At 40.1% G+C, this 23,780-nt stretch overlaps 1 protein-coding gene across 31 annotated transcripts in view; it reads left to right on the top strand.

Annotated features, from left to right (window-relative positions):
- MAGI1 (membrane associated guanylate kinase, WW and PDZ domain containing 1) overlaps window positions 1-23,780 on the top strand; it is a 534,475-nt gene that overhangs the window by 392,255 nt on the left and 118,440 nt on the right. For all 31 annotated transcript variants that reach the window (XR_009153941.1, XR_009153943.1, XR_009153946.1 and 28 more), the window contains exons 3-4: window positions 9,194-9,313; window positions 20,506-20,709. Coding sequence is in view for 24 of the 31 variants with exons in the window: in XM_058173838.1 (XP_058029821.1) it covers window positions 9,194-9,313; window positions 20,506-20,709 (324 nt within the window). In the remaining 7 variants the exon portion in view is untranslated. The remainder of the gene's footprint in view (window positions 1-9,193; window positions 9,314-20,505; window positions 20,710-23,780) is intronic.

The raw sequence follows: 23,780 nt of genomic DNA, 5'->3' as shown, positions 1-23,780 counted from the left end.
GTATCCACTAGAGCAGGGGTCCCCAAACCTGGCAGCTTTAAGACTTGTGGACTTCAGCTCCCAGAATTCTCCAGCAGGCTATGCTCGTTTGAAGACATCTGCACTAGAGTTAAATCCCATGAGCAGTCATTTTTCATTTAGTTTCTCAAACCTTCTACTAATTTTCCTAGCCCAAAGCTAGAAATATTTCAAATCTCTACAGAATGGAACCTTAAAAAAAAAAAAGAGCCATTACATTCTGATTTTGTGAAGAAGTGTAATAAGTCTAACAATGGTTCAATGAATAAAGTACATGTCGGGTACATACAACATGCTAAGCCATAAAGCATGGGTTCCAAATCATGGATGGTTTTGTAGGACACACTTATAACAGAATAACAGAGTTGGAAGGGGCCTTGGAGGTCTTCTAGTCCAACCCTCTGTTCAGGCTGGAAATCCTATAACATTTCAGATAAATCATTGTCCAATCTCTTCTTAAAAACTTCCAGTGTTGGAACACCCATAACTTCTGGAGACAAAGTCTTTCCACTGGATTAATTGTTCAGTACTAGAGACCTTGGGTCCCCATAGTGGATGATGGCAGATGTCTATATGTCTAATGGTTGCTGTTTAGTCTATCACGATTAATCAGACTATGTGGTCAGCTTATCATTTAGGGTAATGAGCAAACTGAGAAAATGGGAAACATTTAACCATGATAAACATGGACAGGAGACATATTCATCTACTAAAAGACCCTTGAATTAAAATCTGAACCTTTCCTCCATAGAGAACCACCATGTTCACAGGAATACATGAAGGCAGGATAGAATCAAAACTGATAAGGTTTCATTTTGATTTTGTTCTTTTGTCACATTAACTACAGTATTAACTTTTGCCACCACAGTTGGAGGCTCACCTATAGATGTTAAAAGCTAGATCAGGGCTGCTTGCCTTATTTCTTTGGGTCAGTTAGCACAGTCAAAAGAAAAAAATGACAAAACTGCACCAGGTTTGTCCTGTTCAAATAGACTTCATCCACTTGGAGATGACTGCAAAATCCATCCGGTCCTGCTGAAAGAAGAAAGAAAGCATTAATAATTGTTTTCCCAGTATCAATCAGTAGGTGCAGAAAAGCACAGAGATAACATTAAGAAAGCAATGCAGAAGTCCTTGGGGGAATTGTTAAGAGAAACTAAATGAGAAAATAAATGGCAACTCACCAACTTCCACAACTCGACCCCAGAAAAGGAGGGAACATGAGAAAGAGATTCAAAATAATTTGCCTTGATCCATTTTGGTACAAGAGGAACAGAGAGAAACTCTAGCAGGCTTTTAAGCTTCTGCTTTTATATCCAGCATATATATTAGCTGTTAAACATGCCATCTCATCTGGAACCAGAACTTGCATTGCTAAACAAGAACATTATTAAATGAATCATACCTGATTTTTAATTACCTTTTTTGACATGGTCATTAAGTGAATCACTGTGGTCTTTAAGTGAAGCACACGGTCATTAAGCAAATTCGGCTTCCTCCATTGTCTTTGCTTTTGGAAGCTGGTTGGAAAGAGCGCAAACAGCGATCACCTCCTGGGACACCGCAACCATCATAAATCTATAAATCCGGCCCAAATTTTCATTATGTGACAGTTGTAAGTACAAGAACCAAACATATAACTCACTTTTTTCAGTGTCATCGTAATTTTGAATGGTCACAAAATGAATGATTGTAAGTTGAGGCAACCCTTGTGGTGCCTGTCCCAAAGGGTTTCAGGAGGCAACTGGACTTCCTTGTTTTTTTCTTTTGAAGACGTTTCACTTCTCCTCCAAGAAGTTTCTTCAGCTCTGACAGGACAGTGGAGAATGGAAGGATTTATATTCCATTCCATTCCCCAGTATCCTGTCAGAGCTGAAGAAGCTTCTTGGAGGAGAAGCGAAATGTCTTCAAAAGAAAAAAAAACCCAAGTTCAGTTGCCTCCTGAAAAAGCATCCATGACCTGGATGACTGAGGATCTGTACAGACCTTATTTCCTGACTTGGCTCATCTCAAAGGACTGACAGCAGGAGGTCTGGCTTTTTCCGAAAGGAAGTTCTGGTTCAGATCTAAGAAAATCAAAAAAAGGCAACCAGAGCTTAATTGCTTTTATTCCTAAAGTGAGGCTTTAGTACATACTCCTCACCTATACTTATCTATCTCTCCAGAGATATTCAAGTGCTGTATTCTGTGATAGTAATTGGTCTTTAAAATCCATCTTTGCCATCGATGCTCTCCATTTTCAGGGAACTGAAGCTCAGTCATAGGGCTTTGCGAAGGAACTACACTGCCAATAAACTAGTGATATGGTGCAGACCTCCTTCGGATGGCACAATACGCATTGCTAGCCTTAAAACAACAGCTGTTGCCCCTTCTTTCTTTCTTTTTTTTCCCCCACTCACAGCCCAGCCAGGAGTCAAGAAGGAACAAAAGTCTTTTGTCCCCAGATAGCAGCTGTCCCTCCCTTCATTTGCACACCACACTGCTGAGAGAAGGGGATAGACACAGAGACCCCTTCCCACCTGCAGCAAAGAAATGTGTAAGGAAAAGGGAGGAAGTGACTGAGAAATTCGGAATCTGAGGCCCTTCCTATAGCTTCTGTGGTTGTAAACCAGCTCTAGTAATGTTTCCTGTTTGCTGCATTAGCAAGCAGTTAAATGAAATAAATGTTTAGGATACAAAGGCAGGCATTCATATGTATATGGCCGTCCTGGGAAAGGAAAGAGCTTGCAACACACACACACACACACACACACACACACACACACACACACACACACAAACACTCTATTCCATTTCATTCTGTTAGTATCTCAACCATTGGAGTCTGCAGCTAGGGGATGACAAATCAACAAAACGGATATTATGATGTCACAAGTTCCAGCCTTTTGTACTTTAACATTATGATATTCAACTCAAGTATATAAGAGGCTAAATTTACATCGTGAAGTCGCAATGCATACTTTCTTCCTCTCCCCTCTCCGCACCCCACCTGTGGATGTCAGAGGGCAATTTTCTGTGTTGTCTTGCTCAGTTATGGCAGGTTTTATTAAATGTATCTTCCCTTAAGAAATCAGCTCAAGTGAAGCTTTGCAGATGGCCTGAGTAGGATTTGCCATCTAGAGCAGGGGTCTCCAACCTTGGCAACTTTAAGCCTGGAGGACTTCAATTCCCAGAATGCCCCAGCCAGCTTTGCTGGCTGGAGAATTCTGGGAGTTGAAGTCCTCCAGGCTTAAAATTGCCAAGGTTGGAGACCCCTGATCTAGAGGTCAAGGATAAAATAATATGCATTATTTTCCATCTGCTTTCTAGTCAAGCAACATCTTTCTTGAAGGACCTTGCATTTTAGTTGCGGTTCTGATTCAGTTTTGCACTTTATCCTCAAATCATTCAGCCAGGTAAAGTACCTTGGCAGTGCGTCGGAAATAGAAAAGTTAGATGGCCTGAATGAGTTAAAAGACTGGGTGCAATTTTTCTCAGATTTTTTTTTTAAATCACAATTGACTGGGAAATTGCTAATTGTATATCATATATGGTTATATTTTTTTGCCTAGTCAATAATCAGGTTGCCCCTTCTTGAAATGGAACAGGTTGCTTCTGTCTGTTCCATTCCCTTGTTGCCTTTAGCAGATCTGCAGAAAACTGGCTGTCCAATGTGATTTAGGTGACAGATGCAGAAGAAGCAGACCTCTGCATTTGTCAGCTGATGTCATCAGCAGAAGATGACCTCTAAGTAACCTGGGCTCCCTTAGTTGCTGAAGATATTAAAATTGGCAAGTATATAACTTCACTATTTAATTCAAAAGTTCAGAATGGAAAGAGGGGTCCATCTCAGATGTCCTCGTTTGAGAAGAATAGGACAGAAGGTACGCCCAGTATCTGCTTAGCTTTAAGCTCACACTTTGTACATGACTTAACATTTGCTGGGAGCAAATGGAAGAGATCCATTCCAATTTAGAAAGGGTACAAGACATACAAAGAGACTATTCTTTGTAGTGAACCAACTGTCCTAGAAATTCTCTCTATCTCTGTCTTGGCTCTGTCTCTCCCTCCCTCCCTCTGTCTCACACACACACACATACTTATTGGGATTTAAGGAAGCAGAATAGAAAGAGTATAGAATAGATCAGGGGTAGTCAACCTTTTTATACCTACCGCCCACTTTTGTATCTCTGTTAGTAGTAAAAAAAATTTAACTGCCCGCCAGTTCCACAGTAATGCGCCGTGCCTCTCACGCATCGTGGATTGGGTTTTTTGGGGGGGGCGCCAGCTACCAGCTCTGCTTGTCTGTTACAGCTGGGTGGTGTGGGGGGAGATGCGCGAGCTATTCTGGGATGAGGCTCTTTTGTTTGCGGTCGCACTATAGCGTCATTTAGTTTAATTTAGGTAATGTGAACTAAACTTATGCGTGGGTGATACAAATAGTATATTTTCAGAAATTTAAATTGTCACGGGGAATGTTATGAAAACTTAATGAAAATGTTTTTAAATAATGCTATGAAATTTTTTTTAAAAGTCAATTAAATTAAAAAAAAGGAAAGTGCTTCAGTATCGGACAAAACCCCTACCGCCCACCATGAAAGCTGGAACGCCCACTAGTGGACGGTAGGGACCAGGTTGACTACCACTGGCATAGATGCTTTAAATGTTGGTGTTGGAGAAGACTCCTGAGAATACTATAGGTAGCCAAGGAAATAAATAGATAGATACTAGAACAAATTGGTTTAGAGTTTTCACTTCAGATCCAAATGGCTAGGCTCAAACTTTCATATTTTGAATGCATTATGTGAACACTTATTGTAGCTTTCTTGAAAAATCCATAATGTTGGGAAAGGTAGATGAATTAAAAATTAGGATGACCAGCAATAAGGTGGATGGATTGGTGCCTTGTCGGAAGACAGGAAAGACCAGGTTGAGGACAGATCATTCTGGAGAAAATCTATCAACATGGTGGCTAATAGTCAGCACTGACTTAATTACATATAAGCAATCAACTAATCATATTTGTATTTCATCTGAATAGACCATGCCTTCCTATTATTATTTTTATTTTTAAATAGAATAAAAGGAATATATAAAAACCATTGGCAATGGGATGCTTTCTATCTTTCTCTAAACCTGCAAGGTCAACGCCCAAGCTCCTGGGGTTAATGGAGTGAAAGTTTAATGTTGTGGAAAGCACAAGGTTGAGGACAAATGCCGTTGAACATGGCCATCTGCAAAAAAGAGTAGCATCATTTTTTTTAACTCACATCTTTTGACAAAATTCTTCAGATTCACCCATCTTCACACCACAGCACTGAGAAACATGACTTAACAATGTGATAAGGACTGAAGGAAGAGTGGGGAGAATGCTAAATTGTGGTTTAATCAAGAGACTGGACTGTATTTTCTTGATCTGACCTAAGTGCATATTCATATAGGATGGTATCAGAGGGTACCAAAGCAGAACTGCTTTCATGATATTGCATGCAAGTATAAATTGGCAAGATCATCTAGATCATGGGTGTCAAACTCAATTTCATTGAGGGCCACATCAGGGTTGTGTTTGACCTCGGGGGCTAGGGTGGGTGTAGCCAGCTTGACGTTCCTTGTGTTGGGGGTGTCTGTGGTGGCCTGAGCTCTCTGCCAGCAAAAATGGGCTCCCAAGCTCCATTTTTAGTCACGACGGCCTCCTGCTGCCCTCTACCAGTGAAAACAGAACTTGGGGAGCTGCACCCCCCCAAGCTCCCTTTTCACTGGCAGAAGATGGCAGGAGGCCGTCACAGCCAAAAACAGAGCCTAAGAGGGCTGCATGTGGCCCTCCCGAGCTCCCTTTTCACTGGCAGAGGTACCTCAGGCTGGTCCTTTGCTGTTTATAGGGCAGCCCCGCGGGCCAGATCTAAGCACCCTCCAGGCCGGATCTGGCCCCCGGGCCTTGAGTTTATCACCCCTGATCTAGATGGTGTAATGTAAATTTGGGATTACCATATTTAAGAAAGCATGGACAATAGTTTTGGGGAGGCCAAGAAACCTTAGGAGAAGAAATGGCAGAATCTGGGAGCAGAATGAAAATGGGAATCAGCCTAAAATCATTATGTAGGCGCAAGCAAACTAAATCCAAACTCCCTCAAGTGCCTGACTCTAACCAGGTGTTGATGGTTAGCTGAAAAAATGCCTGTGCATAGACTTCAGCAATAAAGCACTTTATTTAATTCGACCTTCAGGTTTGGACCTGGTCTTTTTGTGCCTTGTAGAAAACAGCCTTACGTATCTAGATCAAATATTCCATCAATCACGCATTATATCATTATTCTGATTAGTATTAAGCTAGGATTTCTTGCTAGGTTCAAATAGGAGAATATGGGATTAATATAGGACAACAATAATGTAAAGTAGACTCTTTTGGATCTGTAATTGTTTTCCCAAGCCATGTGATTCATTTTAAGACTGGTTACAGTATATGCTTTAATTGCTCTGCAGTATCAGATAAATGTTTCAATTAATGAAAAATCAGTTGAGGTTACCAAGTGCAGGTTTCTTGAAGTGTCATTCTAAGATCATGGTAAGCAAGTTTGGAATTAATTTAGCTGCTGAGTGTCAACATTTATTAAGCAGTGTAAGAGGAAACCAGCCAAAAATCCCTGGGAGAAGGGATGGAAAAGATAACAAGATAACATGATTTTTCATACTAACTTCTTGATTTAAGATATAATTTAAGATTCTTTAAAAGAGTTTACAGCTAGGAGATTCAAACTAATCAGTGTATCATTCTGTTTTTGCAACAGATTTGAAACTAGTCATATTTAAAGGCTTTTGCAACATAAATAAAACCAATGAAAGCAAGTTTGATTTCTCTGCCAAATAAATGGCATTCTTGACATCTAACATACTTGCAATAGATTTTACAGAACAGTAAGACTTTTTTTTTTTTGAAGATGCTAGAATGCACATGAATTTTAAAAGTTCTTTGTTGACAAACATTGGCAGACATTTGATAAGATTTTCAATAAACTTACATTTATTGAAATAGCATATTTGAGCATTTTCAAGTCAAAATTTGCTTACGTGAAATTTATTCAGAATTCAGTAATTACTTGTGACTGTGTTTTGGCTGTTTCATTTTTTGCCCCAAATATCAAAATTCTTCCATGTATTGTTGTGATTTCTAATGCTAACATCTGATTAAATGAGCTATACTTCATAAAAGCATATGCCTTTTAATAAAACTGGTCTGTCTGCAAAGATGCTACCAGATTTTTCCTAGTTTTTTTGTGTGTTTTTTTTTTGGCAAAACATAGACGAACACAGCTCTCCTCTTACAAAACTAACCCTTTTGCATATTGGGTGTTGTTTTGTGCATGTTGAAAAGAAAACTTACGTTTGAATCTCTTCCAGGAAAATTTTCTGAGTGCGGTTTCATAAAACGAGTTGCTTTTCAGAGGTTGTTACCGACATGATAGCAACACATTTGCTGCATGTTCCTCTCATGAATTCAACTAAGAATTTGGCACTTACCATTAATGTAACAATGCTAGAAAAATGTACCGCGTTTGATTTTCCTGTGTTTGTATTTCTCTTATATCATATCGAGGAGGAAAATGTCCCCTAGGTTGGTGGTAACTGTGGTTTAGACTCATTGTAAACACCCCAGATGGTTCATAAAATCCTTTTCAAATGCCATCTGTCAGGCGTGTGTCCAGCCAGCAGCCTGTCAGAGAAGGAGGGGATTCCTTTACCCCTTGTTTCCCTTAGTTTGTTTTTTGAATTGCAGTTGGGAACATTTGCGTTGAAGCCACAAAGCCAGGAACGATCATTGCTCTACAGAACCACGCAAAATATGGATGTTTGTAGCTTGGTCAGTTCCATGGAAGGAGAAGTAACACAAGTGTCACTGATCCTGTGTCTTAAAGTTACACCATGGTCTTGTAGTAAGTTGCCCGTTTTTTGTGGGCTTTCTTGGCCAAAAAACATACCTGGAGCCCAAATAAAATCGAAAAAAGGTAAATCAATGGACCCATAGCTCAGTCAGTGCTGAGGGCTTGGGAAGAGCAGTGAGCTGATACAAACCAGCCCATTTGACGCAGCCAGATGTGTTTGTTCTGAGCACTTGAAACAAAAGAAATATTACTAAAATTGCATTTGTATAGAATTCAAAGCATTACAGCTGTGTGTCAGTCTTTTTTTCCTTAATATGAATAAGATATAGATTTATTTTCTCCTCAGTGAGTCTCCAAGGATACAGGAACTGTGTTTTGAAGAGATACTCAAAATAAAATACAGTGAATTACTTCTACCCAGAGAAAGTTAAATATGCATCACTTGAAGTGCTTAATGTTCAATTTTTATTTGATTGTATCAAGATTATGAGAATCAGCTCTTCTTACCCCCATCCCACTCTACTTTATGCAAGTATTATTCTATTCAGTAAAGCTTTGTGAAATTAATTCATATTTCCTTCTATAAGTAGGCTAGATATTGGAGAGGAATGAAAAAGTATAAGTAAACTGAGAAATATTTCTGCTTTGTACTTGGCACGTAGATTATCCCAGAAACTGAAGATGCGCAAAACAATATTCCTTGAAAGATGTCATAGTTAAGAATGTGAATATATTATGGAAATAAGCTCACGTTATACAAAGATTCCAAGAGAACCAGTAGTGCTGTTCCATCAATGACCAATCAAATAGAAAGAACTTTGTGTGAAATAATTTCTAAAGGGAAAATCTCTCCTCTCCCCTCCACTACCCTCTCCTCCTCTCTTCTCCTCTCCTCTCCTCTCCCCTCCCCTCCTCTCCTCTCCTCTCCTCTCCTCTCCCTTCTCTTCCCTCCTCTCCCCTCCCTCCCCTTCTCTTCCCTTCTCTTCCCTCCTTTCCCCTCCCCTCCCCTTCTCTTCCCTTCCCTCTTCTCCTCTCCTCTCCGCTCCGCTCCCCTCCTTTGCCTTCTGCCTTCCTCCCCACCTTTTCCTCTCTCCTCTGACAAGCAGGGAGCAGAGGAAATGAAATAGCGATGGTTATCCATACTTGGGCACAGAGGTGCTTTCTTTAAACTCTCTATTGGCTTCTCTACATTGACTTTTTCCACAGAGGATTCCACCTGGTTACCACTGTTTCTTTCAGCATTATCATAATGTATTTTTCCTAAAGTACTCTTGTAACTTCAATACTCATCTTGTTCTGTCTGTTTCTTCTTTACCTAGGCACCACACGTCCTCCAAGAGAAGGAGAAGTGCCTGGTGTGGACTATAACTTTCTAAGCGTACAAGAGTTTCTTGAACTTGAAAAAAGCGGAACTCTTCTTGAAGTAGGAACCTATGAAGGTATGCTCTGAGACACCTGAATGTTGAAACAAGAGTTCCTAAAGCATCTTGGGAAATTTTAAGAATGCATGGTGATAGACCTGAATATTTATAAGGGATCCACTGAGATATTTTGTAGGGGAAAAAATTCTTATCTATCTAAGTAGATCTCTACCACAAAAAATCAGCAATAGAAAGAATCCATTAGAGTTTAACATTCTGTATTAAAACTAGTTGCCTACAAAAATATATAGCTGCATGTTTTCCTGTATTAGTGAACCTTATGTCCAATGTATACAGGTAATCTTTGACTTACAACAGTTCATTTAGTGACTGTTCAAAGTTACAATAGCACTGAAAAAGTCACATGACTAGTGTTTTTTTTCCACACGTTTTTGACCATTGCAGTATTCCCATAATCAAAATTCAGATGCTTGGCAACTGACTCATATTTATGATGGTGGCAATGTCCTTCATTGGCAAGGTCCATGTGATCACCTTTTGTAACCTTCTTATCAGCAAAATCAATGGGGAAACAAGATTCACTTAACAACTGTGTTACTAACTTAACAGCTCAGTGATTCACTGAACAACAGTGGCACCAAAGGTCGTAAAAGGGGGCAAAATTCACTTAACAAATGATTCACTTGGCAACAAAAAATTGGGGCTCAATCAGGGGTGAAATCCAGAAGGTTCTGATAGGTTCTAGAGAACCAATAGCGGAAATTTTGAGCAGTTCGGAGAACCGGCAGCAGAAATTTTGAGTAGTTCAGAGAACCAGCAAATACTATCTCTGGCTGGCCCCAGAGTGGACTGGGAATGGAGATTTTGCAATATCCTTCCCCTGCCACGCCCACCAAACTACACCACACTCACCAAGCCATGCCCACAGAACCGATAGTAAAAATATTTGGATTTCACCACTGGGCTCTGTTATAATTATGACTTAATTATGGTCATAAATCGAGGACTATCTGTATACAATAGCCATAGAGCAGGGGTTCCCAACCTCCGGTCCGTGGACTGCATTGGTCTGCAGCATGCCAGAAACCGGGATGCGCAAACAAGCGAAGCCCCATCCACCGGATGCAAGCAGCATATAAAACCACACCCCCTCTGGTTCATAGGAAAACCTCTCTCCACAGAACCAGTTCCTGGTGCCCAAAAAATTGGGGGCCACTGCCATAGAGTGTTTGGTAGCTTTTTGAAAATTTATTTTCTTGGGTGAAAAAAACCATTCAGGAAGCATATAAGTACATGACATGAAGCAGTTTTACATTGCTCCACCTATTTCTAAAAACCACATTCCCTCATTGTATTAGAAAAGTATGTTTGAGGCTACAGAGGCTGATGGAGTTGGCAGAAATGGCTAAATTGACTGTTTTGATTAAAGAAAAGAATATAAATACCTTGGTTGCCACATGGAAACTGCTTCTGAACTTTGTGCTTGAGGTGGGGAAAAAACGAAACTTTGATTTTGGGTTTTACTGATTAGATTGAAACATGTGTATAAAGGTAAAGATTCCCCTCGCACATATGTGCTAGTTGTTCCTGACTCTAGGGGGCGGTGCTCATCTCTGTTTCAAAGCTGAAGAGCCAGCGCTGTCCAAAGACGTCTCCGTGGTCATGTGGCCGGCATGACTAAACGCCAAAGGCGCATGGAACGCTGTTACCTTCCCACCAAAGATGGTCCCTATTTTTCTACTTGCATTTTTTACGTGCTTTCGAACTGCTATGTTGGCAGAAGCTGGGAGAAGTAACGGGAGCTCACCCCATTACGTGGCACTCGGGATTCAAACCGCCGAACTGCCAACCTTTCGATCGACAAGCTCACTGTCTTATCCACTGAGCCACTATGTCCCACTGATTTTGGGTTTTACCAATTAGATTGAAACGTGTGTATAGAAATGACTAATTTATATTAATATGGAAAAGTTAAAAAATTGTGGTTTGATATTAATGCTTTATTTTACTGCAACAAAGGGAGTCGGAAGTCAATGTCTTTTTTTTTCTTTTCCCCAGCCCTGCTTCCCTTCTTTTTCTCCTCTTCCCCTCCCCCACTGTCTTCCTATTCACTTTTGTATTTTGTATCTTATTTTATAACCTAATAAAATGTTTTTTTAAAGAAAAGAATGTTAGAGAGGGCAGAAAAATCATGATTCAAGTAGTTCTTGAATTAACAACCATTTGTTTAATGACAGTTCCAAGTTACAACAGCAAGTTACAACTGAAAAAAGTGACTTACGTCTAGCTCTTAAACTTATGACTGTTGCAACATCCCCATAGTCACATGATCAGACTTTGGGTGCTTGGCAACCAGAGTGTATTTATAATGGTTGCAAGTCCTTGGATTGTCATTTGCAACCTTCCTAGGGAGGTTCTGACAAGCAAAGTCAATGGTGGAAGTCAGTTCCATGATTCACTTAAAAACTTCAGTGATTTGCTTAACAACCATGGCAAAAAAAGTTTGCAAAATGGGGCACAACTCATTTAACAACCGCCTTGCTTAGCAGTGGAAATTTTGGGCTCAGTTGTGGTTATAAAACAAGGACTAGCTGTAATATTGAGGGTTATTTCAGCCTACATCCTAATGTGTGCTGTGGTTAACAATTACCTATTGCTTCCTGTAATTCATTTATTTGAAAATGTCTGGGTGTCTGGATAGCTGGACACATGAGCCTAAATAACATTGGACTTCATTGATTTGTTAATGATCTTGTAGGCCATTTAAGCCCCTTTTAGCTGCAATTCTATGCATTCTTAATTAGAAAAAAGCTTTGCAGAATTGAGTCAAATATATATCTATGTTCAGGGTTATTTTGTATTGCTTTCCTGCCCCCCTCCTCTACTGCTCAGTTTGCTAATGTTTAAACTCTCTTAAGTTTACTTAACTTTCTTTCTGAGATGACCAAGATTTTGCTAGTTGGAGATTTTTGAAACAATAGCAAATAATTCTTATAATAACAAATAAAGGCATTCTGCAAAGGCTTTTTAAATAAGAGGTTGCTATGCCAATCCAGTCGCAAGAAGTGATAATTGACACATTTTGGGGTGTCCTGTAGCGATCATCATAACTCTTTTTCTCAGATTATCAGGAGGATGAATGGCTGCATATTTTATTTATTTATTTATTTTATTCGATTTTTATACCGCCCTTCTCCCGAAGGACTCAAGGCGGTGTACAGCCAAGTAAAAATTCACTATATACACATTAAAAGAGATTAAAAAAGAACATATTATAAGGTGGCCGAAAATTTAAAACAATTTAAAAACCTTAAAATATAAATAACCCCAATAAAATTTTAATCCAGTCCCGCTTGAATAAATAGGTGCGTTTTCAGCTCACGGCGAAAAGTCCGAAGATCAGGCACTTGACGTAAACCAGGGGGAAGTTCATTCCAAAGTGTAGGAGCTCCAACAGAGAAGGCCCTTCCCCTGGGGGCTGCCAAATTAAATTAAAAATAAATTAAAAGTAATTAGATGAAGTATTCCATTAAAAAGAAGAAAAGTGGTCATTCTTACAAATTTAAGAACTATTCATCCAGTCTGTTTTCTTGCAAGTTTAATGATAGATCTTTATCATTTTCCCCTCTTTTACTGCATACGAAAATTCTTTACAAGTATCTGTTTTTGTTGGAATAATATTTAAAAATAAATTAAATGTAAACCTTCACTAAAGTAAAAGGTCCATCGGGAAAAGAAGTATGACACAAGTAGAAATTTCATCTTACCACTAAAACAATTGAGTCTTTTTACATAATAATACAGTTGGAAGGGATCTTGCAGGACTTCTAGCCCAACCCCTCTTAAAAATCTTTAGTGATGGAGTACCCACAAGCAAGTCATTACACTGATTAATTGCTCTCACTGTCAGGAAATGTGTCCTTACTTCTAGATTGATTCTCTCCTTGATTATTTTCCTTCCCTTGCTTCTTGTTCTGCCTTCAGATGTTTTGGAGAATAGATTGACCCCCTCTTCCTTGTGGCAGGCCCTCAACTGCTATCATGTCATTCTTTTCATTAAAGTAGACATGTAAAGAACATAAAGGGCCGCGTGTGGCTCAGGCTGTGAGAAGCCTGTTATTAAACACAGCTGCCTGCAATTATTGCAGGTTCTAGTCCCACCAGGCCCAAGGTTGACTCAGCCTTCCATCCTTTATAAGGTAGGTAAAATGAGGACCCAGATTGTTGGGGGGGCAATAAGTTGACTTTGTATATAAATATACAAATAGAATGAGACTATTGCCTTACACAATGTAAGCCGCCCTGAGTCTTCGGAGAAGGGCGGGATATAAATGTAAAAAAAAAAAAAATTAAATAAGAAACCCTGCCAGCCTGCCCTATCATAATACGCCTCTATCAAGGCCAGCCATCAGAGCTCTTTTGGAAGTTTCCTGCCTGAGCAGTGGGTTGGACCAGAAGACCTCCAAGGTCCCTTCCAACTCGCTTATTCTGAAACCAAGACGTTACCATATTGCAGAGGGCAGGAGCCACAGCAGAAAAGGCACTTTTCCTGGACCCTACCAGCTAAAATTCTTTGGCAGATGGGATCCAAATAGGCCTCTTCCATGAAGCACATAAAAATGCAAGTAGAAAAACAGGGACCACCTTTGGTGGGAAGGTAACAGCGTTCCATGCGCCTTTGGTGTTTAGTCATGCCGGCCACATGACCATGGAGACGTCTTAGGACAGCGCTGGCTCTTCGGCTTTGAAACAGAGATGAGCATATAGCACATATGTCCGAGGGGAACTTTTACCTTTTTATGGACCAAATGGGATGGGCTAATCCCATTGAAGTGACATAGCTCCTCTGATATCCATGCCATAAACAGCTTTAAAAGCTAACAACCAGTGGTGGATTGCTACCAGTTCGCCCCGGATCAGGCGAACTGGTAGCAGCAGCGGCAGGAGGCTCCACCCACCCACCTGGACGTCTCTGCGCATGCACAGAAGCTTCTGTGCGTGCACAGAAAGCAGCACGCACGCACACCCATGAGCAAACTGATAGCAAACGAAATTGAAACCCACTACTGGTAATAACCAACAACTTGATTTGGACCCGGAAGCAAACATTACTTTGAGGTCTAGAACAATAATTTAAAAATATAAATTATTTATTTTATAGTATTGAGTTATCCTTAAGCTTTGTTTTATGAGCTTTTGTTTCATGGACTTTTACAGGGACCTTTCAATAGGAAGTCATCCTATTAAAAATTCTGTTATTTCCTTGGTTATCTTCTGCTTCTCATCTTTTGTTTTTTTAAAAAAAAAACCTCTAACCACTCTTTGCTACTCGTAGAAATAGTAACCACAGTACAAACTTGCCTAATTCTTTGTTTGTTTCATTCATTTGTTACTATTGATGGAAGGAAGTTTTCCTCTTCGCACATTGTGGAAACCGCCACATTATTAATTAAATGTGTTTTGAATGTTGCATTTTTTTTCCTAATCACTAAATTACAGTGGCTGCATAGATTCACTGCAATATGTAAAAGGTTATGCAATTACGGTCCTGGTTTAGGTGAAGATTATTATGATTAGACAACCATTGGTTGGCATTACATATAGACCTCCCCCCCACCCCCCCACCTTTCTTGTGGCTCCCCAAATAGTTTGTGAAAATTGTGATGCATTTCCTTCAGAGTTCCTTCTTCCCACCCACCCCCTCATTCCTTCCCTTCGCTTTCAATGAATAGCCTGCAGACTAGAGGTTGATTTGTTCTACATAAGCTTTGCTTTGACTGCTCTCATTACTTGCAGTGGGTGTGTTGTGCTAAATCATAGGGTAGGGCTTGCGTTTCTTGAGTCGATGACTGAAGTAATTTACATCATTAGGAGGTAAAAAGAACAAATGGGATGCAATTGAAGAGCTCTGGAAATCAGGACAATTTTTCTTTTCTTTTGTTTTTTAATTAAAAATCAACATATACCCAGGACCACTGGGTCCGATCGGCATAAACATTTCCAAATATTAACAGTAGCACGCTATTGCAGTTAAGAGAATGCCCACGTTTCAATAATGACAGGCAATATTTCATAGTTGATTTTAAACATTACGTACCCGGTTTTATAACTTCTCTTACGGATATGCAGATGGAAGGTTTCAGGTTTTAGCTTTCTAGAAAGAAACAAGGATACTTTTATTCTATTAGTTAATATTCAGGGGGAGACTGAATTAACAGGAAGCCTTTGTAAAGGTTATCAGTGAATTATTTGTTTCTACTTGTGGTCTAAAACATATGTACCCCTGTGAAATGTCTCACAACTTGTCTTGGCATTTGTTGCTCCACATTGTGGGAAAACCAAATGTAACCTTTAATTACAATCAGCGACTAAAAGCAGGTGTAAGTGACATTTTCAAAAGGACAGTGTGATTTTACTGTAATTCCTAGACAGGAATTCCTACACAGATAGAAAGTAGAATATTTTTTTAGCTTTCTGTACGGCAAAAAGTAATTCTTGGGAAATTATCTGTAAACTTAAAAGTTTGAGATGCTGTTCATAGTACCGTGTTTTCCCAAAAATAAGACCCTGTCTTATATTTTTTTGAACCTCGAAATAAACGCTTGGTCTTATTTTCAGGGAGGTCTTATTATTTTGGGGCACATGGAGCAAGATGGGGCTCCTCTTGCCGTCCTACCTGATTTCCAGCTCTGCGTTTAAATATTTTCAGGGAGGGCCTATTTTGGGGGGGAGGCTTATGTTAGTGCATGTGTGCTCAAAAGCCCAATTGGGATTATTATCAGAGGAGATCTTATTTTCAAGGAAACAGGGTATCTTAATATCTGGCCTAATATCCTTTTAAATTTTCTGCTCTATTGAATGAATAGAAAAATGTAGTGTGTATGTTGAGGTAGCTTAAGATAGTAACTAAATTGTTGGACTGAGATTAGGAAGACCAAGGTTCGAATTCCGATTCACAATGTGATTTTAAGCCATTTACAACTTCTCAGGTTAACTTATCGTACAGAACTCAGTTATACTGCCTTGCATTCCCCTAAAACAAGCAGGATATAAATGTCATGGTAAAAAAGGTGGTCCTAGATTGGGGATTATGGATTATAAGTGACAGCCCAAACACCATCTGCACCATGAAAAATAATTGTGCTTGGGGTGGGTTTATGACCTAGTTGTCTCGAGTCCAAGGCAAAAAAAGAAAACCTGAAGCCTTAAAGCTGTCCATCAGGGATGAACTCATGAGCCTATGTACCAAATGGTTTCCATCTGCACATAGGTAATCAGAGAAATATGATTTTTTTTTTCAGGAAGGAAGAGAAAACTTCCCCAATCTCTCTGTACCTTCTACCTCATTCTGTCCACCTCAGTTAACATGAGACTTTTTGTGGAACAGTGGGTTATTCTTCCAGAAAAGTGTGCAGCCAATAAATTTAGCAAACAAACAAACAAATACCCAGTTTCTTTTTCTTTTATTTCTTTTTTGCAATTAAAGTAATTTTTTAAAAAATATTTGAGGGTATTATATCATCATGGAAATTATCAGAAGAAACAGTGTTGCTTATGGACCCTTTGTTGACTATTTCAACACAACTGCTACAGGAAGATGGTCTAAAGTGCTTTTTTCCCCTATTTTTTCCTCTCCCCTCCCCCCATCTTTTTCAATCTTCTTCCCCATTCATCATCCTGATGTCTCTTAACTACCCTGGCATTATATAGAGCATACAAATAAGAGAGACAGGATGTGCTGTAAGAGCACTCATTATTCCCATTAATGCTTTTACTAGAAGAAGCTATTTCCTCTGTATCAATAATGTATACATGTGCATTTCAAATCCAAAACGAAGAAGGGGTTTAAAGGTGCTGCATCTGCACTGAAGCTAAAGCCTTTATGTTCATTAGAACTGATTTATGCAAGGCCTTTGAAAAGGAATCACTCTATTGAGCAATTTTCCTCAGCTTCAGTCTCCTCCAGAAACGGATTATATTGGGTGTAAATCAGGGCGTGAGTGAGAGAAAGTTCAGTCCACTTAAATGGGTTTTCCCTTCTCTCTGGTTCAGAGAGGTTTAGGAAGTATCATCCTGTTAATGATCTAGTCTACTTTCTAGAAATATTTCTATAACAGAATAAAAGTTGGAAGGGACCTTGGAGGTCTTCTAGTCCAACCCCCTGCTCAGGCAGGAAACCCTATACAATTTCAGACAAATGGTTGTTCAGTGTTAAAAACCTCCAGTGTTAGAATACCCACAACTTCTGGAGGCAAGTCACTCTACTAATTAATTGTTCTGTCAGGAAATTTTCCTTAGTTCTAGGTTGCTTCTCTCCTTGATTAGTTTCCACCCATTGCTTCTTGTTCTACCATCAGGTGCTTTTGAGAAGAGCTTGACTCCCTCTTCTTTGTGACAACCCCTGAGATATTTGAAGACTGCTATCATGTCAGTCCTACTCCTTCTTTTCCATAAACTAGACATATAATTCTACTATGGTTCATCTTAAAATGTCATCTGATGTATGACATTTTTTTTAACCTAATAAATTGATGTTGGGCTAGATTGCAGAGTTAAGGCTTGGCTCTTAGCTAAAACGAGATCATTCCTGGATATATTTTATTCTATAAAATAAACCTTGCATATTTGCTGTGCACTGAACATCATTACATAAACTGGACGGATGGCTTGGTATTTCTCAACCGCCATCATCAATCTCCATTTCCCAAGATTTCAGTATTCTCACTGCAACATCCATAAAACCCTCACACAGTGATACCCAAAATCTCTCCAGATTTGGAACTGCAAGAAAAAAAACCTGCCCATTAAAAAAGGTTTAATTTAAGTGGGGGTGTGTGTGTCATAAATGACATTTGCCGAGTGACTGATACCATGGTGTTTGCAGATATGGCATTTGTTATTCCTTTGTTAACAATGCCTAGGAAATTCAATTTTCCTGTTTAGGAAAAATTAATCAACTTACATGACTGAGTTTACTGAATCCAGAGAAGCATTTAATTGAGGGTCTGCAGTTACTTTGAATAAGAGTGGGCAGCCCATGAGCTTCATGAGATTTCAGATGCTACTCCCTACATGGTTTTTGTTTGGCAGTCATTTTCTGAATATTTTGAGCAGGAAACAAAACTGTCAGATAGATTTAACACATCTAAAAAAGTATTTTTTTTTTTTAAATCTACACCCTGAGGGCTCTCCCCCGGAATCTGAGCTATGCCAAGCCCATGGATTTTAACAGTTCCTGGCAGGCACAAAGCTCGACAATTGCAGTGGGATAAATGTGTAACATTTTCCTGGTGCCATCCTGAAAATCTCCAAGCATATGCTACCGAGACAGGAGATAAAATGATTCTAACATAGTTGGAAGAGCTTTTCCTGGACATCCGTTTTGAGAAGAACAGCTTCCACATTTGACATGCAGTTGTTTAGGAGTAATTCTCTGTTTTTGTTGACATTGATCTCTGATCTGTCTTTTGATTCTCTTTTTTGACTTCCAACAGTTAAAAGCTTATCCTTCTAAAGCAGGTGGCATGGTTTTATATTCTAGGCCAGGGGTGTCAAACTCAAGGCCTGGGGGTCGGATCTGGCCTGCAAGGTGCTTAGATCTGGCCCTCCCTGGAAACAGTGAAGGACTGGCCCCCTCTGCCAGCGAAAACGGAGCTCCATTTTTGCTGGCAGAGAGTTGCAGGAGACTATCACGGTCGAAAACGGAGCTTGGGAGCCTGTCGTGTCCCACTCCTTCGCTGACGGCCGGGTCAGGGAAATCCGAATCAGGCTTGCCTCTGCAGCTCTGCCCAAAGTCCTAGCAAAGTCCTCAGAGCAGGCAGGAGACCAGTAAGTGACTTCAGCAAGATAAGTTCGACTTTGCCTGACTCAGAGACTGCCAGAAAGCAGATCCTTTATATAGGCCATGGGGTGTGGCTCCATGACTCAGCACTCATTAAGGCCTGCTCCTCCCTTCCTTCTGTTGCCTCCGCCTATCCAATCTTCGGATGCGAGGGTCACTCCAATCAGCTGTTGGTAGTAAACTTTCCTCAGGCTCACATGCTGTGGAGGAGGGGGAGGGGTCTAGCTGCTCCGTTTGCCTGGGCATGGAGCCAGGGCTGGGGCTGGTGGATGCTCCCTCCTCTGCAGCCTGCTTGGGCATGGAGCCAGGACTGGGGCCGGGAGGCATACATTCCTCCGTGTTCGGGAGCAGATAAGCAGACCCCGGCTGCGGTGAGAGCGGACAAGACACAACAGAGCCTGTTTTTGGTGGCAGAGCGCTCAGGCCACCATAAGTGTCCGTGACACGAGTGACATCAAGCTGGACATGCTCCCCTGGCCACGCCCCCCTCCCAGGTCAAACACAGCCCTGATGCAGCCTTCAATGAAATCGAGTTTGATACTCCAGTTCTTGGCTGTACTTTGCCATTTTTTAAAATGTTGCTTTTAAAAAATGAAGCTGCCATCTGCTGAGGATATGTATTATAGAACATAATATCAGCCTTCCCTTATTTTTCCAGGTGATGATAGACTTTTGTGATAAGTTCACTGTCGATCTGTTTCAGCATTAATTTAGTGTGCATTTCTCTGCAGGTATCTAAATTGAAATTCAGGCGTAATAATTTTTTTCTTCCCTTTTTTCTTCCGTTAGTCGCAGTTGCCTTTTATTTTTTTTAGACTTTGTACAGTTGGTGCCTCTAAAAACGCAGAGTTTGCTTCTTCTTTTAAAATAAAAATGGTTAAGTTGTTGCAAAATAAAACAGCTGGCGTTTTCCAGTTGATGGGAAGTCAGGGAACGCAACTTATTCATACCTGTATAAAAGAATTTGGGCTGCCGGGACTGCATTGTGTCTAGCATTTTGTAGATTTCACTGACATGGTATGTCATACACTAACTAAATAATAATGGGGAAATGCCTATTGTTGCAGCTAGTGAAGGGGAGAAAAGGAAAACTTTGAATGGGATAACATATTTTTTTTAAAAAAACTTGCAAATTTAAAATGAGATCCCTTCTGAGTTTCATACTGGATTTCCCTAATAACCTGGTTGTTCTTCAAGGCTTTGGTTTGACATGGATTGGGGGCCCTTGGTAGTTGTGCTTTTTTTATTTTTTATTATTATTATTATGCTACGTAGAGTGGTAGGATTCTTTTCTTTTCTTTTTAAACTTATATTGTGAGCCTCATCCACCAGCTGGAGCTGGGTGGTGCCTAAACTGAATCAAATGAGTAAATAAATAAATAAATAAATAAGTGTTTCTATTTCCTAGGTAACTATTATGGAACACCCAAACCTCCCAGCCAATCCCTCAGTGGGAAAGTGAATAATGCTGATGCTTTGCAAAATCTTCCCTCAAGTTCCAAGCAGACGACTCCCAAACGAACCAAGTCCTACAATGATATGCAAAATGCTGGTTTAGTACATGCAGAGAATGAAGAGGATGACACTCCTGAAATGAACAGTAGCTTTACAGGTAAATCAATGCTCTCTCTCTCTCTCCCCCCTCTCTCCCCCCCCCCCCCGTTTCTCTCTCTCTCTCCCCTTATTAATTGGAAGATCAGGAAAATCATGATCCATGTAAATCAGCATTTTTTTCATAATTCTTGGGATTGATGGCGTTCTGTTAACAGTAAGATTTTTTTCTAATTTCAAATTTAAGGTGTGCATTGCAGCTTTTAAGAGAGTAATCAGAAACAATCCTGAGGAAACAAATCTATTAATTTTTGAATTTAAGCTATCAGATGGGGTCATCAAAGCCTATTTACGTTGGTTGGAACTTGGCTCCTAAGCAATAACCCTGTGTATTTCTTCCTTAACATAGTTTGTTATTTAATACATCAGGTTAGTGTTTGTCGTCCTTGGTGGCTTTAAGACATGTACATTTCAACTCAGAATTCCCCAGCCAGCCTTGCTGGGGAATCAGAGTAATTGCATTACTGCAATTAGACAAGCATCAGAGTAATGTATTAACTGTAATGTGTGGTAAGACATATAAGACAATAACATTGACAGATTGAAAAAGATAGTTGCCACTAACAACAATCCTTTTTTTAAAAAAAATCACCTTTTGGAACGTCTGCATCCTATTTCAAAGAGGACAGCTTCTTGGAAAAATAGATGGGTAAAAATGCCAAATCCAGACTAAACATCTGGCTGACTGTACAACCAATTACCACCACCACCACCATCATCATCACAATAACAATAAGAGTAAACTGGCCAAATAATAATAAGAGACCAAACGAAGAATAGAAAAGAGACTTGGTCAGGCAAAGTGTTAAATGGCCAGTATATAGAACAACTAACAGGCAAAGCAGATTAAAACAAAATCTGACAATGGCTAAAAGTAGGAAAATTGAAGAAAGAGAATGGGCTGATTTTGGCTTCACAAGAATCAGCCACAAAGCCAGAATTGAGAAGACAGCAACAGACAGCAAATGCTGGCTCTTCAACGAAGCTGAAGAAGCTACGGACCACCTGGCTACTTGCTGCAAGATCACACAGATGGACTATAAACAACAGAATGTCATAGTAGCGACAATGGTGCATTGGAATATCTGCAGGAGATGCCATTTGCTTGTAAGCAAGAACTGTTGGGACCACAAATTAGACAGAATACACAAAGTCCTTGGCTTGCGACTGGTCACTTAGCAACCATTTGAAGTTACTGCAGACCTCTTCGAAGTACTTACAACTTGGTTCCAAAGTTCCCACAGCTAGCTCTCTTCCCTTCACATGTCAGGAGCTCAGCAGCCAGCCTGCATGTACTGCCATTTTTGGTAACCCATGATCACATGACTACATTTTCACAAGAATGTTGCTGAAAATTGGCATTTATTTCAACACGACCCATGTCAGACCTTTGTTTCACTTAAAGACCGTGCCATTCACTGCCACAAAAGAGGTCATATGTTTGGTTGGGTAACTGATTTTATAACCATCAAGACCTAAGACCTTATGATTGGCAGGCTCCATTACGGTCATATGTCAAGGACTACCTGTAATAGAAAATGAAGAAACTAAAGTGTTCTGGGACTTTAGAATTCAATCAGAAAAACATCTGCTACATAATACCTCAGACTTAACAATCGTTGATAATTTTACTTTATAAGCAAGTAAAAAAAAATCTGGATAGTGAACATTGCAATAGGTGGAGATAGCAGAATTCCAAACTGCTACATATCCCTACTTTTCCATAACAAGTGAAATGAGTCATGCTTTTAAGGAACAGCTGCTTTGTGAAAACCAGTAAATCAGAGAATAGAGTCTGATAATCTGATTTTTCTGATAGTTTCAATCAGGGGTGTCAAACTCAAGGCCCGTGGGCTGGATCCAGCTTGCGGGGTGCTTATATCTGGCCTGCAAAGCCAGCGTGGAAATAGCAAAGGACCGGTCCGCAGTGCCTCTGCTAACGAAAAAAGAGCTGGGGGGGCAGAGCCCCCGGCCTCCATTTTCACTGGCAGAGGGCTGCAGGAGGCCATCCAGGCTGAAAACGGGACATGGGGCATCATACACCCCCCCCAGCTCCGTTTTTGCTGGCAGAGACCTATTAAAACAAACTAAAAACAAAACAAGAGGAAAAATGTTCAAGAAAGGACAGGAAAGGAGAAAGGAAAGAGGAAAGAAAAAGAAGGAAAGATGGGAAGAGAGTAAGGAAGGAAAAATAAGGAAAGAGGAGAAGGAGAATGAAGAGGGAAGGAAAAAGAAGAAAAGGAAGGAGATTATAAGGAGAGTGTAGGACGTCCTGTCTTAACACTTGGCCACAGGTGTCCTCGACACAAGTCCCATGGTCATACCCATCACTGGCCACGCCCACCATGGCCACCACCCACTCCCGGCCCTCCGAAGTCAAACACAGCCCTGATGTGGCCTTCAATGAAATGGAGTTTGACACCCCTGCTCTAGATTGTGCTGATGATAATGAAAATATACATATTTTCAACGATTGATTTGGCATTAAGCATTTGGTACATGATTGTAACTACCCACAGTGTGGCCACTAATATTTTTTTTGCAGAATTGAATTCCACATTCTGATGTGATAAATTATTCAGTTGTATCCATCCTAAATATCCCCATTTTGCAGCATTTTGGGAATGACCCTGATTTTTAGTATTATGACTTCTCCATGTCATATAAGTAGTCCTCAACTTATAACCATTTAGCAACAGTTTGAAATTATAACAACACTGAAAACAAGTGGCGTATGACCGGTCTTCAAACTTACAGCCACTGCAGCATCCCCATGGTCAAAATTTGGGCATTTGGCAACTGGCATGTCCTATGGTCATGTGATCACCATTTGTAACCTTCCCAGCTGGCCTTTGACAAGCAAAGTCATTGGGGGAAGCCAAATTCACTGCATGATTCACTTAACAACTGCAATGAATCATTTAACAACCGTAGCAAAAAATGTGGTAAAATGGGTCAAAATTCATCGAACAATTGCCTTGCTTAGCAATGGACATTTTGGGCTCTGTTGTGATCCTAAGTCACGGATTATCTGTACTTACTTTTATACACTTTACTTTCTCTGAATTTTTT

The sequence above is a fragment of the Ahaetulla prasina genome, chromosome 2, assembly GCF_028640845.1.
Source record: "Ahaetulla prasina isolate Xishuangbanna chromosome 2, ASM2864084v1, whole genome shotgun sequence".
NCBI lineage: Eukaryota > Metazoa > Chordata > Lepidosauria > Squamata > Colubridae > Ahaetulla > Ahaetulla prasina.
This window is presented reverse-complemented; position numbering and strand designations above follow the sequence as displayed.